General features: G+C 51.0%; 1 protein-coding gene across 1 annotated transcript; it reads left to right on the top strand.

Moving 5' to 3' along the window:
- The first annotated feature begins 2,640 nt into the window (after positions 1-2,640).
- Positions 2,641-17,558, top strand: LOC142490799 (uncharacterized). Its single transcript, XM_075593221.1, has 6 exons — positions 2,641-2,943; positions 5,543-5,744; positions 6,125-9,367; positions 10,720-10,863; positions 11,244-14,486; positions 17,461-17,558. The coding sequence occupies exons 1-6, from the start codon at positions 2,641-2,643 to the stop codon at positions 17,556-17,558; spliced, it is 7,233 nt and encodes a 2,410-aa protein (XP_075449336.1).
- Positions 17,559-19,666: the final 2,108 nt, after the last annotated feature.

Here is a 19,666-nt window from a genome sequence, read left to right as displayed (position 1 = left end):
TAGTGGAACTTGACGGCTGAGAGTACCTCCGGTGCCTGTGCATACACTGCAGGACACCCGGACCGGCCCCAAGCACGAAGGCACGATGCCCTCAATGTGGCACGTTCTATCTGTGGCCTACCGAGCCATGGCAAATGATCAAGACCCCTCGGGGTGCCTCTCTGGGAACACTAACGGAGGTGGCGGAGACGACCGACGTGGCTATCCTAGTTCCCTGCACCCCAGCCGAGGTGGGAACCAAAGCCCAGCCAACTACAGAGCCGAGCGGAGATCCGGCGGAGAAGAGCGCGACAGCAGTGGAGGTACCGGAGCGGGCCCGTTTCGTACCACTAACTACTGGCGGGGCCGCAAAAGACCCAGGTGACTCCCTAGCGGAGGATCCGATCAAGTCATCTTCGGAGGAAGAAGATGGCGTTTCATCGGTGGCGATGCGCCACCCCAGGTGCGGTGAACCACCCCAGCTGTAATAAAGATGAAGGCATATACCCCAGAAGCCTGGTCCTGTCATCCCCCACACCAATGCGGGAGACTCAGGCCCTCCTTTTCCAAGCAGGTATGCACCACCATAGTACATGTAGCCAGCCCTCACTACACCCTAGAAGTCCAATCTGCGACCGGGGGGGGGGGGGAGGGAAACATGGGTTACATTTGGAGGCGAGCTGCTGAGATCCAGAACAGGATAGGCTTTCAGCAAGGCAGAGCGGGAATAGTGAAGTGCACCTTCCGTGCAAGTATTGGAGAGAGTAGGGCATGTCATACCAGGGGTAGTCAGGGGACCGTGGATTCCCGCACAGTATGCCCCGGGCGCCCTAAGAGGGTGTTGTAAGATGGGTGTGGAGCTATTGCTGTTCTAGTCCCTTGAGGCAGATAGTGTGAGGCAACTGGGGGGTTAGCCTGTTAACTTGTCCAGGGACCATAGCCCAGGGCCCGCACTATGAGTGGCCAAAAGTAGGAGACGCCCGTACTTAGGGAGATGCCCGGTACACTAGCCAGCACCCACATAAAACACACCATAGAGTACTTGTAGGAACCGTCAGCGAGTGCGGTGCACAGAGAGAGAGTTCTGCCTAGCCTGGGGTATGCCACATCATATCAGTGGGTAAAGCACAGAGAGAAAGCATGCAGAGAACGTTTAGTGAGCAGTGTGAGAGCAGTCAGTGTCTAGGAACGAGTTTTGCACCAGACACTGAGAATAGCGGTGATATACATTTGGAGGGCTCATCAAAGATGGCGGCCGTCACTACATGTGCTCCGCGGAGCAAGAAAGAATTAAAAATGGCGACCGCAGCGCCATCCACGGCCCAGCAGTTAGCAGCCGAACTAAAATGGCGACTCCCGCCAATCCTGGATCGCGCACGTGAAGCGTGCAAAGAGACTGTGAGAGAAATGTGGAGGGAGATGTGCAGGGGTTTGGCGCCAAACCCAGATCCCCTGCAAAAGGAGTGGAGCAGCGCGAAAGCCGAAAGCCCGCCCACCTGTGCTGTGACTGGCCAACAGACAAGGCCACGTCACACTGAGAGAAGGAGTTCCCCTCCTCTTGTTTCCACCAGAGGGAGGGGGCACAAGGAGAGCCAATCAGGAGCGTCCTCCCCAGCGAAGGGAGGGACAGGAAGTGAGAGCGAGGAACTTAATTTCCATCTGAAATTCACAGAGAGAGGAGCTGAAACACTGAACTGTTCCACCCCTGAACTAACTATGTCAGAACTGAGCACGACGGCCTTCCAACTCCCAGGAGGCTTCCTGGTGGTGGAGATCGAGGGCCGAGAGTACCTCCGGTGCCTGTGCGTCCACTGCAGGACACCCGGAACGGCCGCAAGCACCAAAGCACGATCTCCTCAATGTGGCACGTACTACCTATGGCCTAATGAACCGTGGCCCATGCTAAAGACCCCGAGGGGTGCCTCTCCGGGAACCCTAACGGAGGTGGCGGAGACGACCAACGAGGCTGCTCTAGTTCCCTGCACCCCTGCCGAGGTGGGAACCAAGGCCCAGCCAACTACAGAGCCGAGAGGAGATCCGGAGGAGAAGAGGGCGACCGCAGTGGAGGTACCGGAGCGGGCCCGTTTCGTACCACTACCCTCTGGTGGGGCCGCAAAAGACCCAGGTGACTCCTTAGCGGAGGATCCGACCAAGTCGTCTTTGGAGGAAGAGGATGGCGTTTCATCGGTGGTGATGCGCCTACCGGCGAACCACCCCAGCTGTAATAAAGATGGCAGTCCACTTAGCAGAGAGAGGGAGCAGACAAGTCCGGACACATCCCGATGGTGAGCACTGGTGCGGCCTGAGGCCCGTAGAAGTCCCACGGCCGTGGTGACTCCCAGTGCAGTGGAGGCGGCGTCAGAGACGGATCCAGAAGGACCCGCGTACATCAGCCTGCAGCGAAGCAGTAAGGAGACTCCACCACCCCCTTACTCCCGCCAGGCAAAGACGGACCCTGCAGAGGATGATAAGGAGAGGCGTGTAGCCTACTTACCCGTCCGCGGACCCGATGATCCACCACCGCCCCTTCCGGTCCTCGACGCACTTCCGGTGCATGAACACGGAGCGGATGGGGATTCCGCGGGCGACAGCAATGACATCACTTCTGGGTCCGACTGGAAAAGAGGCCCGGAAGCGTTGTTCTCCCTGCGGAGAGCAGCTATGGCCGCTGCCATGGCCACCTTGAGAAGCCAAGGTCCTTCCAGAGGATCACGGGGCTCAGCGGAGAGAGCAAGCGAAAAACTGCCCACTGGTTGCGGGATTACCTGCTTACTGGACATTGAGACGGACATTACCCCAGCCCCAGCCCCTAGCGCAATCACCCCGGCCCCTGCCCCTGCCCCTGCCCATGCCCTGTCAGGAGTCATGACACCGGGACCTAGTGGGGATAAATTGAGTAAGAATCCCAAGTACTCCAAGGATTTGCGGGATTGGGAACTAAGTGACGAGGGATCTGATGGGGAGGTGAGCAAAGGAATGGAAGCAGGCACACAGTCTTTCTAAAGGTGCAGTTTATTGTGCCACCAAAGGTCCAACGTTTCAGCAAATAGATTGCCTTTATCAAGGAGAGGGCTACAGAACATGCTAAACATACCACAATTTATACACAAATGGGTACTCACCCCCCCACGATCACTGCTGCCTTGCTCCTGGATGTCGACGCCCCCATCGTGACGTCAGAGCGCCAGCACGACACGGCATGATGACGTCATGCACCACCAGGGGAGGATCCCAGGGCCCCACGAGGAGACAGCCTCCCCAATGCCTGTAACAGGCTAAGATGGCTGTCCTGCAGGAAGCTGGAAACTCGTGGGAGCCGCCCCCTCACTGGCAGCAGAGGCTCCCCTGGTGACGTCATCACGCCCTCACGGGGGAGGGGGGGGGGCGGGCCCCAGGCATCAGACCTGCCCTGGAGTGGAAGAAAGACAGCCTGATGCCCAAGGGGGACTGAATGATCGTGCAGGGGTGAGAGCCCTTACATAAACAATCAAGTGTAATGTGACTACAATTTAATAAATAAAATAATTAAATAAAGTGTACAAACTAATTATATAACCACAGTGTCATCTAATGCAGTGTATAAAAAATGGTAGAGAACTGTATTTATGCTAGCAGCATTACATATAGAATTAGAACCTGAAAGGATACATGATACATATAGATAAATGCATATACAGCAATCCTTAGAGGAGCATAATGTACATAATGGGTCGCAGGGGTCCACTGTGAGACGCACAGAGCCTTACAGAGTCCTTCTGCTACCTCCTGTTGAGAAAGCATTTGAAATGTTGTTGTTCATTAAGACCCCTTCTATTACTTGTCTGCAATGTGTGGATCCAATAAGCCTCACGCCTCAGTAAAAAGGTTTCTCTATCAGGGTATCCTTGTCTTGGTGCTATGTGTTCAATCCCCATCACTCTGAGGGATGACACATTGTGTCTGTGTTCAACACAGTGCTGTACCAGTACAGTAGGGTCCGTACCCTTACGTATCACACTTTTGTGTTCAATGTATCTCACTTTAAGCATGCGTGTAGTCTTGCCTTCATAGACAAGACCATACGGGCACCTGATAATATACAACACAGATGTAGATCTACATGTAATACGATTATGAATAGTGATTTTTTTACCACTATGTGGATGACAAAATACGTCCCCGGTAGTAAGACTGTTACACACCGAACAATTCATACACCGGAAGTTACCCTGTTTACCGCCTTCTTGAAAGTGGGGCGTTGTAAGGATTATGGAGACACGCCGTTCACGGCGTGCCTCCCACTTACCTGCTGCCTCGCCTGACACCATCCTGACTCGCAGGGACGCCGGAGAGAGGCGCGCGAGCCCCTGCACTGTGCGCGCGCGCACACGTTCTTCTCTCTCTTCTGCCCTCGGATCAGGGCGTGGGGGTGCGCACGCAGCCGCAGGCGCTGCTACACAGAGGCGCGGCCACATGGAGGCGCAACCCCCCTTAAAGGTACAGGTCCCAAGACTGTTGCTGCTATTGAATGCAGCCAGATTGCTGCCCTTTATGCCTCATCTCCTGGGACTCATAAGGGACCTATCCCTGCTACAGCTGGCTCCTTCTACACACCCCTTTATGGCTGCAATCCTATTGGACCCTCACTCCTTTATATACCTGCCAAAATCACTGGTTCTTTGGTTGAGCATAGTACCAGTTGTCCTTACCATTCTCTGCCTCCCTAGTTCTATTTTTACAGATCTCCTCGTGTATCAAACCGGCTTCCGCTACGTCTTCCTGTACCTCTGGCATCCCGAACTCGGCACACGGCAATTCGACTCTCCGCATCTCTGGCATCCCGACCCTGGCTTACGGTAAACGACAACGTCCCTCTCTCTAACCCTGGATTTGGCAAACGGCACTCTCTACCAACCGTACCTCTCCTGCCCCGATCCGGAATCCCCGACCAATCTACTTTCAAGACGTGTCCTCGTGGCTGTGGGTGGTGTTCCTACCTTCCCACCTCAGCACCGTGGTCCCGTCTCGTTTGTGGTGAGCACATCCTAACATTATGCTCAACCCAACAAACATGGACCAAGCTGAGGTGGAGCGGACTTTAAATGCCCATTCTGCTCTGTTTACCAGATTAGAGACTTATTTGGAGCAATCCGATAGACGCTTGGATACCATGCAGCAAAGCCTCCACTCTCTTACTCTTCAGGTCCGAACCCTCACTCGGCAATCTCCTCTCGTGGCACCTACTGCACAGCCTAACCCTTTTTCGTTATCTCCGTTCACTCCGGAACCACGTATTCCGCCACCAAGACATTATGCGGGGGATCCTCAAGGATGTCGGGGATTCATTAACCAATGTCTTGTACAATTTAGGCTCTCTCCCTCTCGCTTTGTGTCTTCTGTCTCCAGGGTCGGCTACATCTACTCCCTTCTCACCGACCAGGCACTGGCGTGGGCCTCTCCCATCTGGGAGCAACAGGGGGCGCTCACACAGGACATCGATCTCTTCGTTGAGGAATTCCGAAGAGTTTTTGACACACCAGCACGAAAGTTAACAGCAGCTTCTGCTCTTCACCACATTAACCAGGGAGACCGTTCGGTTGCTGTATATGCGGTGGAATTTCGCACTCTTGCTGCTGAAACAGGTTGGAACGATGACGCCCTATCTTCCGCGTTCTGGCAAGGATTATCGGAGACCCTAAAGGACGAGCTCGCCGCACGAGATCGTCCTACTAACCTAGAGGACTTAATCGCTCTGGCTATTTGGGTGGATCAACGCCTGTTGGAACGTAAATATGAACGTACTCATTATCGTTTAAGGGTTCCAAGAACTCTTGCACCCTCCTTCGTGGCTCCGTCACCTTCTTCCGGGGACATTCCTGAACCCATGCAGTTGGGGGGCAACCGACTATCTCCGGCTGAGAAGTTACGTAGGCGCACGGCCGGTCTTTGCATGTACTGTGGCAATTCCACTCACGCCGTGGCCCAGTGTCCCCTTAAACCGGGAAACGCCAGCTCCCACTGAGATCCGGGAGAGTTTCATTGGGAATACTGACCCCTTCTTCCATCATCCAAAACATCCTACCCACCAGGATAGTCTTACCTATAATACTGTCTGGAGAGGGGTTCCACACCCGGGCACGGGCGTTCATTGATTCCGGCTCGGCAGGTAATTTCATTGATGAAACTTTTGCTAGACAGAACAATATCCCTTTTGTCAACAAGGAGATGCCTGTAGGTCTGGAGGCCATCGATGGTCGACCTCTTAAGCCAGCATTTATCACGCTTCAGACAGTACCTCTCCTACTGCAGTTCGTGGACGTCCATACAGAGATCATTACTCTCGATGTCATCCACACGCCCTCTGCTGAGTTGATTTTGGGTCTTCCCTGGCTTCAACTTCATAATCCTCGCATCGACTGGACGGATCGGGAACCGGTTCAGTGGGCTCCTTCTTGTGCCAAGACATGTACCAGGGTTTTCCAGAGGATTGGAGGAGTGTCTACCATATCCGAGAAGATCAACTCCTTACCTTCTGTGTACTGGGATTTCCGTGACGTATTTGACAAAGCACGGTCTGAGGTACTACCGCCGCACCGCCCGTTTGATTGTCCCATTGACTTACTTCCTGGCGCACCTCTTCCCAGGGGAAGATCTTATCCTCTCTCTCTCCCAGAGACAAAGGCTATGAACACCTACATTGCCGAGAACTTGGAGAGGGGTTTCATCAGGAAGTCTTCCTCCCCGGTCGGAGCAGGTTTTTTCTTTGTCAAGAAGAAGGACGGATCTCTCCGTCCATGCATAGACTATCGGGGTTTGAATAATATCACTCGCAAAAATCGCTACCCCCTGCCTTTGATTCCAGAATTATTCGACCGCCTCCAGGGAGCAACCATCTTTTCTAAATTGGATCTGAGAGGTGCCTACAATTTAGTAAGGATACGAGAGGGGGACGAGTGGAAGACTGCTTTCAACACCCATGACGGCCACTACGAGTATCTTGTTATGCCTTTCGGGTTGTGCAATGCACCAGCAGTTTTCCAGGATTTTGTCAACGAGATCTTTCGGGACATTCTCAACACTTTTCTTATTGTTTATTTAGATGACATCCTCATCTTTTCTAAGACCGCTCAAGATCATATTAAACACGTTCAACAAGTACTATTACGTTTACGGGAGAACCATCTTTTTGCGAAATTGGAGAAGTGCCAGTTCCACCTTAAATCCGTGGCATTCTTGGGTTACGTTATCTCGGATTCCGGTTTCAAAATGGATCCGGAGAAACTTAAAGCTATCTTGGAGTGGCCTCTTCCGACTACTCTCAAAGCCGTGCAACGCTTTTTAGGTTTTGCGAATTATTACCGACGGTTCATCCGCAATTTTTCTGATACCGTATCCCCCATAACCACCCTCACCAAGAGAGGGGCAGATCCGTCATCATGGTCAGTGACCGCTAAAGAAGCGTTTGAGAGTCTCAAGAAGGCTTTTGTGTCTGCTCCCATCCTCACCCACCCAGATCCTGGACTCCCGTTCACCTTGGAGGTAGATGCCTCGGACATTGGGGCCGGGGCTGTTCTGTCCCAGAGAACTTCTCCGTTAGCCAGACTGCATCCCTGTGCTTTTTTTTCTAAGAAATTCTCTTCCGCTGAACAGAATTATGATGTCGGAAATAGGGAGCTTTTGGCGATCAAATTGGCATTGGAGGAGTGGAGACATTTCTTAGAGGGTACCGAGACACCTATTACCATCCTTACGGACCATAAGAACCTCCTTTACCTGGAGGGGGCACGTCGGTTGAATGCTCGACAAGCCCGCTGGGCTTTGTTTTTTTCACGATTTAATTTTCTTATTTCTTTTATTCCTGGCTCCAAGAACCTTAAGGCGGACGCTTTATCTCGACAATTTCTTGCGGATGACAGGTCCGAGGAACAGCTTGAGTCTATTATCCCCTCTAGTTGTATCCTGTCTGCCAACTCCTTTGAGGTCATGAGCAAAATTCAGTCGGAACAGTCACAGACTCCGAGGGGACTCAAGGTTCCGGAGGGAAGACTCTACACGGCACCTCAACACCGCAAGAAGGTCCTCGAGTGGTGTCATTCGTCTAAATCAGCAGGACACCCAGGGATACGGAAGACCAACGATCTAGTTCAACGTACCTTCTGGTGGCCAGAGAGGGCTAAAGACGTAGAGGAGTTTGTCAAAGCATGTAGCATTTGCGCTCGTAACAAGGTACCTCGTGTCAGACCCGCTGGTCTACTCCTTCCATTACCCATTCCAGATCGCCCCTGGAGTCATATCTCTATGGATTTTATTGTGGAACTTCCAGAATCCAAAGGGAAGAATACTATTTTAGTGGTCATCGATCGATTTTCCAAGCAGACGCACCTTGTTCCTTTGAGGGGTCTTCCAAATTCCCCCAGGCTGGCAGATGTGTTTATTCAGGAGATTTTTCGCCTTCACGGAGTTCCTTCTACCATTGTCTCTGACCGGGGCTCGCAATTCGTGTCAAAATTTTGGCGTGCCTTTTCCAAAAGGTTGGGAATCGCTCTTCACTTCTCCTCAGGATACCATCCACAGACCAATGGGCAAACAGAGAGAGTCAATCAAAGCTTAGAACAATATCTCCGATGCTTCATCACGGATACTCAGGAGGACTGGGTGGATCTACTTCCTTGGGCCGAGTTTGTCTTGAACTCTCTCCGCAACGACTCTACCCAAGAATCTCCGTTCTTTATAAATTATGGATTCCATCCTTCCCGGTTACCCTTCTCTTCACTACCATCTGGGGTGCCAGCAGTGGACAAACACGTCTCTCACCTAAAGGTTTTGTGGTCTAAGATACAGGAGAACTTGAGGGTAGCTACAGGGAGACAGAAACTCCAAGCAGATCGCCTTCGACGACAAGTGCCGGAGTTCGTTCCAGGGGACACGGTGTGGCTTTCATCTAGGAATATCCGGTTGAAGGTTCCTACCATGAAGCTTGCTCCCAAGTTCCTCGGTCCCTTTCCCGTGGTTAGGAGGATTAACCCTGTGGCTTACGAACTACGCCTTCCACCTTCTATGAAGATTTCACCAGTTTTTCATGTATCTTTACTCAAACCAGTGTTTCGCAGCTCTCGCTTTTCCAAGAAAACTTCTTCTCCACCTCCGATTATGATTTCGGGTCAACAGGAGTACGAGGTCCAGTTTGTCCTCGATTCAAGAAAGTCCAGAGGAGGAGTACAATACCTGGTTCACTGGAGGGGGTTCGGTCCAGAGGAACGTTCTTGGATTCCTTACCGGGATCTTCACGCACCTCAACTTCTACGGGCTTTTCATCGAAGAAACCCTTCCAAGCCTTATCATGGTCGCCCGGAGGTCGCCCCTGAAGGGGGGGGTACTGTAAGGATTATGGAGACACGCCATTCACGGCGTGCCTCCCACTTACCTGCTGCCTCGCCTGACACCATCCTGACTCGCAGGGACGCCGGAGAGAGGCGCGCGAGCCCCTGCACTGTGCGCGCGCGCACACGTTCTTCTCTCTCTTCTGCCCTCGGATCAGGGCGTGGGGGTGCGCACGCAGCCGCAGGCGCTGCTACACAGAGGCGCGGCCACACGGAGGCGCAACCGCCTCTTAAAGGTACAGGTCCCAAGACTGTTGCTGCTATTGAATGCAGCCAGATTGCTGCCCTTTATGCCTCATCTCCTGGGACTCATAAGGGACCTATCCCTGCTACAGCTGGCTCCTTCTACACACCCCTTTATGGCTGCAATCCTATTGGACCCTCACTCCTTTATATACCTGCCAAAATCACTGGTTCTTTGGTTGAGCATAGTACCAGTTGTCCTTACCATTCTCTGCCTCCCTAGTTCTATTTTTACAGATCTCCTCGTGTATCAAACCGGCTTCCGCTACGTCTTCCTGTACCTCTGGCATCCCGAACTCGGCACACGGCAATTCGACTCTCCGCATCTCTGGCATCCCGACCCTGGCTTACGGTAAACGACAACGTCCCTCTCTCTAACCCTGGATTTGGCAAACGGCACTCTCTACCAACCGTACCTCTCCTGCCCCGATCCGGAATCCCCGACCAATCTACTTTCAAGACGTGTCCTCGTGGCTGTGGGTGGTGTTCCTACCTTCCCACCTCAGCACCGTGGTCCCGTCTCGTTTGTGGTGAGCACATCCTAACATTATGCTCAACCCAACAAACATGGACCAAGCTGAGGTGGAGCGGACTTTAAATGCCCATTCTGCTCTGTTTACCAGATTAGAGACTTATTTGGAGCAATCCGATAGACGCTTGGATACCATGCAGCAAAGCCTCCACTCTCTTACTCTTCAGGTCCGAACCCTCACTCGGCAATCTCCTCTCGTGGCACCTACTGCACAGCCTAACCCTTTTTCGTTATCTCCGTTCACTCCGGAACCACGTATTCCGCCACCAAGACATTATGCGGGGGATCCTCAAGGATGTCGGGGATTCATTAACCAATGTCTTGTACAATTTAGGCTCTCTCCCTCTCGCTTTGTGTCTTCTGTCTCCAGGGTCGGCTACATCTACTCCCTTCTCACCGACCAGGCACTGGCGTGGGCCTCTCCCATCTGGGAGCAACAGGGGGCGCTCACACAGGACATCGATCTCTTCGTTGAGGAATTCCGAAGAGTTTTTGACACACCAGCACGAAAGTTAACAGCAGCTTCTGCTCTTCACCACATTAACCAGGGAGACCGTTCGGTTGCTGTATATGCGGTGGAATTTCGCACTCTTGCTGCTGAAACAGGTTGGAACGATGACGCCCTATCTTCCGCGTTCTGGCAAGGATTATCGGAGACCCTAAAGGACGAGCTCGCCGCACGAGATCGTCCTACTAACCTAGAGGACTTAATCGCTCTGGCTATTTGGGTGGATCAACGCCTGTTGGAACGTAAATATGAACGTACTCATTATCGTTTAAGGGTTCCAAGAACTCTTGCACCCTCCTTCGTGGCTCCGTCACCTTCTTCCGGGGACATTCCTGAACCCATGCAGTTGGGGGGCAACCGACTATCTCCGGCTGAGAAGTTACGTAGGCGCACGGCCGGTCTTTGCATGTACTGTGGCAATTCCACTCACGCCGTGGCCCAGTGTCCCCTTAAACCGGGAAACGCCAGCTCCCACTGAGATCCGGGAGAGTTTCATTGGGAATACTGACCCCTTCTTCCATCATCCAAAACATCCTACCCACCAGGATAGTCTTACCTATAATACTGTCTGGAGAGGGGTTCCACACCCGGGCACGGGCGTTCATTGATTCCGGCTCGGCAGGTAATTTCATTGATGAAACTTTTGCTAGACAGAACAATATCCCTTTTGTCAACAAGGAGATGCCTGTAGGTCTGGAGGCCATCGATGGTCGACCTCTTAAGCCAGCATTTATCACGCTTCAGACAGTACCTCTCCTACTGCAGTTCGTGGACGTCCATACAGAGATCATTACTCTCGATGTCATCCACACGCCCTCTGCTGAGTTGATTTTGGGTCTTCCCTGGCTTCAACTTCATAATCCTCGCATCGACTGGACGGATCGGGAACCGGTTCAGTGGGCTCCTTCTTGTGCCAAGACATGTACCAGGGTTTTCCAGAGGATTGGAGGAGTGTCTACCATATCCGAGAAGATCAACTCCTTACCTTCTGTGTACTGGGATTTCCGTGACGTATTTGACAAAGCACGGTCTGAGGTACTACCGCCGCACCGCCCGTTTGATTGTCCCATTGACTTACTTCCTGGCGCACCTCTTCCCAGGGGAAGATCTTATCCTCTCTCTCTCCCAGAGACAAAGGCTATGAACACCTACATTGCCGAGAACTTGGAGAGGGGTTTCATCAGGAAGTCTTCCTCCCCGGTCGGAGCAGGTTTTTTCTTTGTCAAGAAGAAGGACGGATCTCTCCGTCCATGCATAGACTATCGGGGTTTGAATAATATCACTCGCAAAAATCGCTACCCCCTGCCTTTGATTCCAGAATTATTCGACCGCCTCCAGGGAGCAACCATCTTTTCTAAATTGGATCTGAGAGGTGCCTACAATTTAGTAAGGATACGAGAGGGGGACGAGTGGAAGACTGCTTTCAACACCCATGACGGCCACTACGAGTATCTTGTTATGCCTTTCGGGTTGTGCAATGCACCAGCAGTTTTCCAGGATTTTGTCAACGAGATCTTTCGGGACATTCTCAACACTTTTCTTATTGTTTATTTAGATGACATCCTCATCTTTTCTAAGACCGCTCAAGATCATATTAAACACGTTCAACAAGTACTATTACGTTTACGGGAGAACCATCTTTTTGCGAAATTGGAGAAGTGCCAGTTCCACCTTAAATCCGTGGCATTCTTGGGTTACGTTATCTCGGATTCCGGTTTCAAAATGGATCCGGAGAAACTTAAAGCTATCTTGGAGTGGCCTCTTCCGACTACTCTCAAAGCCGTGCAACGCTTTTTAGGTTTTGCGAATTATTACCGACGGTTCATCCGCAATTTTTCTGATACCGTATCCCCCATAACCACCCTCACCAAGAGAGGGGCAGATCCGTCATCATGGTCAGTGACCGCTAAAGAAGCGTTTGAGAGTCTCAAGAAGGCTTTTGTGTCTGCTCCCATCCTCACCCACCCAGATCCTGGACTCCCGTTCACCTTGGAGGTAGATGCCTCGGACATTGGGGCCGGGGCTGTTCTGTCCCAGAGAACTTCTCCGTTAGCCAGACTGCATCCCTGTGCTTTTTTTTCTAAGAAATTCTCTTCCGCTGAACAGAATTATGATGTCGGAAATAGGGAGCTTTTGGCGATCAAATTGGCATTGGAGGAGTGGAGACATTTCTTAGAGGGTACCGAGACACCTATTACCATCCTTACGGACCATAAGAACCTCCTTTACCTGGAGGGGGCACGTCGGTTGAATGCTCGACAAGCCCGCTGGGCTTTGTTTTTTTCACGATTTAATTTTCTTATTTCTTTTATTCCTGGCTCCAAGAACCTTAAGGCGGACGCTTTATCTCGACAATTTCTTGCGGATGACAGGTCCGAGGAACAGCTTGAGTCTATTATCCCCTCTAGTTGTATCCTGTCTGCCAACTCCTTTGAGGTCATGAGCAAAATTCAGTCGGAACAGTCACAGACTCCGAGGGGACTCAAGGTTCCGGAGGGAAGACTCTACACGGCACCTCAACACCGCAAGAAGGTCCTCGAGTGGTGTCATTCGTCTAAATCAGCAGGACACCCAGGGATACGGAAGACCAACGATCTAGTTCAACGTACCTTCTGGTGGCCAGAGAGGGCTAAAGACGTAGAGGAGTTTGTCAAAGCATGTAGCATTTGCGCTCGTAACAAGGTACCTCGTGTCAGACCCGCTGGTCTACTCCTTCCATTACCCATTCCAGATCGCCCCTGGAGTCATATCTCTATGGATTTTATTGTGGAACTTCCAGAATCCAAAGGGAAGAATACTATTTTAGTGGTCATCGATCGATTTTCCAAGCAGACGCACCTTGTTCCTTTGAGGGGTCTTCCAAATTCCCCCAGGCTGGCAGATGTGTTTATTCAGGAGATTTTTCGCCTTCACGGAGTTCCTTCTACCATTGTCTCTGACCGGGGCTCGCAATTCGTGTCAAAATTTTGGCGTGCCTTTTCCAAAAGGTTGGGAATCGCTCTTCACTTCTCCTCAGGATACCATCCACAGACCAATGGGCAAACAGAGAGAGTCAATCAAAGCTTAGAACAATATCTCCGATGCTTCATCACGGATACTCAGGAGGACTGGGTGGATCTACTTCCTTGGGCCGAGTTTGTCTTGAACTCTCTCCGCAACGACTCTACCCAAGAATCTCCGTTCTTTATAAATTATGGATTCCATCCTTCCCGGTTACCCTTCTCTTCACTACCATCTGGGGTGCCAGCAGTGGACAAACACGTCTCTCACCTAAAGGTTTTGTGGTCTAAGATACAGGAGAACTTGAGGGTAGCTACAGGGAGACAGAAACTCCAAGCAGATCGCCTTCGACGACAAGTGCCGGAGTTCGTTCCAGGGGACACGGTGTGGCTTTCATCTAGGAATATCCGGTTGAAGGTTCCTACCATGAAGCTTGCTCCCAAGTTCCTCGGTCCCTTTCCCGTGGTTAGGAGGATTAACCCTGTGGCTTACGAACTACGCCTTCCACCTTCTATGAAGATTTCACCAGTTTTTCATGTATCTTTACTCAAACCAGTGTTTCGCAGCTCTCGCTTTTCCAAGAAAACTTCTTCTCCACCTCCGATTATGATTTCGGGTCAACAGGAGTACGAGGTCCAGTTTGTCCTCGATTCAAGAAAGTCCAGAGGAGGAGTACAATACCTGGTTCACTGGAGGGGGTTCGGTCCAGAGGAACGTTCTTGGATTCCTTACCGGGATCTTCACGCACCTCAACTTCTACGGGCTTTTCATCGAAGAAACCCTTCCAAGCCTTATCATGGTCGCCCGGAGGTCGCCCCTGAAGGGGGGGGTACTGTAAGGATTATGGAGACACGCCATTCACGGCGTGCCTCCCACTTACCTGCTGCCTCGCCTGACACCATCCTGACTCGCAGGGACGCCGGAGAGAGGCGCGCGAGCCCCTGCACTGTGCGCGCGCGCACACGTTCTTCTCTCTCTTCTGCCCTCGGATCAGGGCGTGGGGGTGCGCACGCAGCCGCAGGCGCTGCTACACAGAGGCGCGGCCACACGGAGGCGCAACCGCCTCTTAAAGGTACAGGTCCCAAGACTGTTGCTGCTATTGAATGCAGCCAGATTGCTGCCCTTTATGCCTCATCTCCTGGGACTCATAAGGGACCTATCCCTGCTACAGCTGGCTCCTTCTACACACCCCTTTATGGCTGCAATCCTATTGGACCCTCACTCCTTTATATACCTGCCAAAATCACTGGTTCTTTGGTTGAGCATAGTACCAGTTGTCCTTACCATTCTCTGCCTCCCTAGTTCTATTTTTACAGATCTCCTCGTGTATCAAACCGGCTTCCGCTACGTCTTCCTGTACCTCTGGCATCCCGAACTCGGCACACGGCAATTCGACTCTCCGCATCTCTGGCATTCCGACCCTGGCTTACGGTAAACGACAACGTCCCTCTCTCTAACCCTGGATTTGGTAAACGGCACTCTCTACCAACCGTACCTCTCCTGCCCCGATCCGGAATCCCCGACCAATCTACTTTCAAGACGTGTCCTCGTGGCTGTGGGTGGTGTTCCTACCTTCCCACCTCAGCACCGTGGTCCCGTCTCGTTTGTGGTGAGCACATCCTAACAGGCGTATGATAGTGGTCCTTGTTGTCAGAATGTATCAAGTTGTTTGACAAGTTTCTCCCTCTCCTATAAGCATGTCAGGGCGTGCTCACCACAAACGAGACGGGACCACGGTGCTGAGGTGGGATAGTATATAACGCCACCCACAGCCACGAGGGCACGTCTTGAGAGTAGAGTGGTCTGGGAGTCCGGATCGGGGCAGGAGAGGTACGGATGGTAGAGGGTGCTGTATGCAAAGTCCGAAGTTAGAGATAAAGACGTAATCATTTACCGTTTGCCAGGATCGGGATTCCAGAGGTGCGGAGAGTCGTGTTGCCGTATGCCGAGTTCGGGATGCCAGAGGTGCGGGTAGACGTAGCGGAAGCCGGTTCGGTACATGAGGAGGACTGCAAAAACAAAACAGGACAAGACAGGACTAGGGAGGCAGAGAGTGATGAGAACAACTGGTTCTATGCTCAGCCAACGAGTTAGTGACACTGTTAGGTATATATAGGAGTGCGGGTCCAATGGCAGCGCAGCAAGGTAGGGGTGTGTGGAAGGGCCAGGCTACGGCAGGGATAGGTCCAGCATGAGTCCCAGGGGAGGAGCCATAAAGCCCAGTAGTCAGACTGCATTGGATTGCAGCAATGGTTTGAGGTGCTGTGCCTTTAAGGGGTTGGTGCGGCTCCGTGTGGCCGCGCCTCTGTGTAGCTGTGCTTGCGGCCGCGTGACCGAGCGTAGCCGGCGGACCGAGAGTAGAAGGGGAGTTTTGGCGTACGCGCGCGCGCCCACGTGGAGTAGTGATCGGCGTTCCGGAGAGAGGCTGCCTGCGTGTCGCGGGAGGACCCGGTGGAGCTGCCGGTAAGTGAGGAGCACGCCGAGGGCGGCGTGACTCCCAGACCCTTACAAAGCGATCAAGGGGGGTGTCTGACAACTAGCTGCTAACACCTCATCATTCTGCAGCAGGTGTCAATGTTTCTTGATAGTAAATCTGACAAAATTACTGGCCCTATTGTATGTGGTGGAAAATACAATGCGTTTCTCATCCTTAGTCGCGTTATTAGGAATCACCTCTCTGTTAAGAGCTGCATCAAGCACTGCCGGGGTATATCCTCTTTTAGTGAACCTTTAACGAAGGTCATCCATGGCCGGTGCTAGTTTGTCCTGTCGACTAGTGATCCTAGAAACCCTCACTTTTTGTGAGAAAGGCAGGGCATTGATGAGGGATGGGGGATGGTGACTGTCAGCACGTAACAGGGCATTTCTGTCAGTATCTTTCCTGTAAAGGTCTGTGTGGAACTCAAAGTAGAACAGATGTGATGCTTCCGAAATTAGAGAGAATTCCTCCACGGCATGTATTAATGATCAGGATGACAATGGGGAGTCCATGAATAATAAGGCATATATATGGCAAGGGCTAAGTGTCTAGTGGGGTCCACTTGACCTCCATAGCTTAAACACTATATAAACCCAACCAAATAACCAAATAACCACGCCCGTGTTTCACCATCTCCCGAAGATTCACAAGACAGTGGTCTCCCCTCCAGGGAGACCAATTGTCTCCAGCATTGATTCTTTGGGGGATGGTGTTTCACAGTACGTGGATTTTTTCCTTCAGCCCCTTGTTCAACAATTGCCTTCATACATTCGAGATAGCAGTGATTTATTAACCACTCTTGACCAAAATGTATGGAACCACAACATGGTGTGGGTGACATTAGATGTCACATCTTTATATATACCATCATTTCCCATGAACATGGCTTGACAGCGGCACGTCACTTTCTTAATCAATCAGATTTAGCACCAGCACAAGTTACTTTTCTCTTGGATGCAATTCACTTTCTTCTCACTCACAATATTTTTCTTTTCAATGGGATTCATTATCTCCAAACACGTGGAACGGCTATGGGCACAAGTTTCGCCCCATCATACGCCAACCTCTTCATGGGGTGGTGGGAGTCGTTCCACGTGTTTGGAGAAATTAATAAATATAGGGAGCACATCATTTTTTATAGGCGCTATATTGATGATCTTCTGTTTATTTGGGAGGGAGACATCACCACACTTTTGGAGTTTATTTCTGCACTTAATGACAATGAGTTTAATATCTCTTTCACATTTTCTTATCACTTTCAACACATTTATTATCTAGATTTATGTTTATATATTGACACGGCACTTTCTATACAGACCACATTATACCGTAAACCTAATTCACGTAATACTTATTTAAGAGCAAGCAGCTGTCATCCTCAAGCCACGTTCATGGGAATACCTAAAAGCCAATTTATCAGAACCCGCCGCAATTGTTCTAATGATGATGAATTCATAGTAAAGTCAAATGATTTATATGTTCGTTTCCTACAGAGAGGTTATAAAAAAACTGATTTAGATAGAATGCTAAAAGAGGTTTATAACATGGACAGGAACAGTCTTCTTAGACAAAAATCTGTTAAGAGATCAAGATCCAATTATAGCCCATCTTTCATTACACCCTTTAGTAAACAAGCACAATCTATCAAAGCCATTTTCAAAAAACATTGGAATATTTTATCACTAGATCCTGTGTTAAAACCATATGTTTCTATGGGTCCTAATATTATATTCAAACGCGCAAAAACAATAGCAAATACACTATCCCCCAGTTTATTTACGGCTGGAGAAGAGATAAAATCACCATTACCAAAAGGAATGTATACGTGCACCAAATGTAAAGCATGCACATATATGAATCAAAGTAAAATGTTCACATCAACGGTTACAAGGATGATATACAACGTCCAAACTTTTATTAACTGTAACTCCACACACATTGTTTATTTACTTAAATGTGGCTGTGGATGTCAATACGTCGGGAGGACAACAAGAAAATTAAAAATTAGGGTCTTAGAACACCTTCGACTAATTCGTAATAAAGACCAAAACCATCCCGTACCAAAACATTTTTCAAATTGTCCCCATGGTAATGTGAATCTCCTTTTGGTTCAAGGTATTGAACACATCCCTGTATCCCCTAGGGGTGGGGATAGAGTAAAGATGTTGGACAGACGTGAATCCTACTGGATATTTACCTTGAGAACCAGATGTCAGGGTTCTGCTCGCCACAAACCAGGGTCGGACCGCGAGGCTGAGGTGGGGTTGTAAAAGCACCGACCTTAGACCGCGCAGGCTGATCCGGATTGCGCAGTTCGTAGTCATATGTAGCAGGATCAGGATTGGAGAAGTCAGCATCGTCGTTGTACAAGCCAGGGTCAGGAAGGAGACGTCAGGATAAACATTGTCCAAGCAGGAGTTCGGCAACAGGTAGTCAGGAAAGCCCCGCTTCAGCTTAGGAGCGCGGGGGTGGCCTCTGCGCGTGCGGCGACCATGGCCCATGGTACTGGTCCAAGGAGGTGGAAGACAGACCAGATTTACACACCGCCTAGCTGCACGGGTAAACCAGTGCTACAGCGCAAGAGTCCTGAGCGGGCTAGGGAATCCTCCGTTTCAGCGCAGGAACCAGGACACGGCCTCTCTAGATTAGGGAAAGAGTAGGCCCCAGGAACCAGGAAGCTGAAGAACACAGGAAAACCTCCGCTAGTGCAGGAAAGCAGGAAACTGAAGACGTAGGGGATACCTTGCTTCAGTGCAGGAAACCAGGAAGCTGAAGACGTAGGGGATACCTTTGCTTTGGTGCAGGATTCCAGGAAGCTGAAGACATAGGGGATACCTTTGCTTCAGCATAGGAGAACGGAAGCTGAAGGACGCAGGGGAAACCTCCGTATCAGCATAGGAGAAGGAAGCTGAAGGACGCAGGGGAGACCTCCGTATCAGCATAGGAGAACAGCGAGGGCTTGTGGCAAAACAGTAGTGACATCCAGTTAGGACTATGCTCGGCAGGGAGCATTATGGGAAAGCAGTACTTAAAGGCCAGCGGGCCAATCCCCGGCGGGGGTGTGAAGGTACTGCTCCAATGAGTGAATGCAAGTCTAGGTTGCAGTGATAGGCTGCACAGCTGCAGTAGATACCAGAGGGAGTGTGTATAGCTTTGGTGAGTGAAGCCAGGCTGCAGCAAACATCAGGAGAGCTGTTCCAGAACTGCACCGGTCTGCAAGGTAAGGCAACCAGTAAACCGCGGAGCGGATTCCTTACAGTAACCCCCCCTTCACGCGAGACCTCCGGGCGAACATGAGCACTCATAGAGTTGGAGGACCGGGAATTGTTGCTGAACCGTCTAGGATTGGGATTAGAGTCGTGGTCCAGAGACTCGTGGTTAGTCCTTAGTGTACCCCCACCCCCCGGTGAGAACTGCGGCCAGACAGGACCATCCATGGGCCTTGGGGACATTGAGTTGTTCCTAAAATTCTTTAGGTGGAAAGGGCATCCGTAAACGAGCAGTTCTTTGGTGAGTACAGTTCTAGGATATGAGATTGATGGAAGAAACATCCTTGGTACATGGCT

Source organism: Ascaphus truei, chromosome 3 (genome assembly GCF_040206685.1).
Source record: "Ascaphus truei isolate aAscTru1 chromosome 3, aAscTru1.hap1, whole genome shotgun sequence".
In the NCBI taxonomy this organism is placed as follows: domain Eukaryota; kingdom Metazoa; phylum Chordata; class Amphibia; order Anura; family Ascaphidae; genus Ascaphus; species Ascaphus truei.
This window is presented reverse-complemented; position numbering and strand designations above follow the sequence as displayed.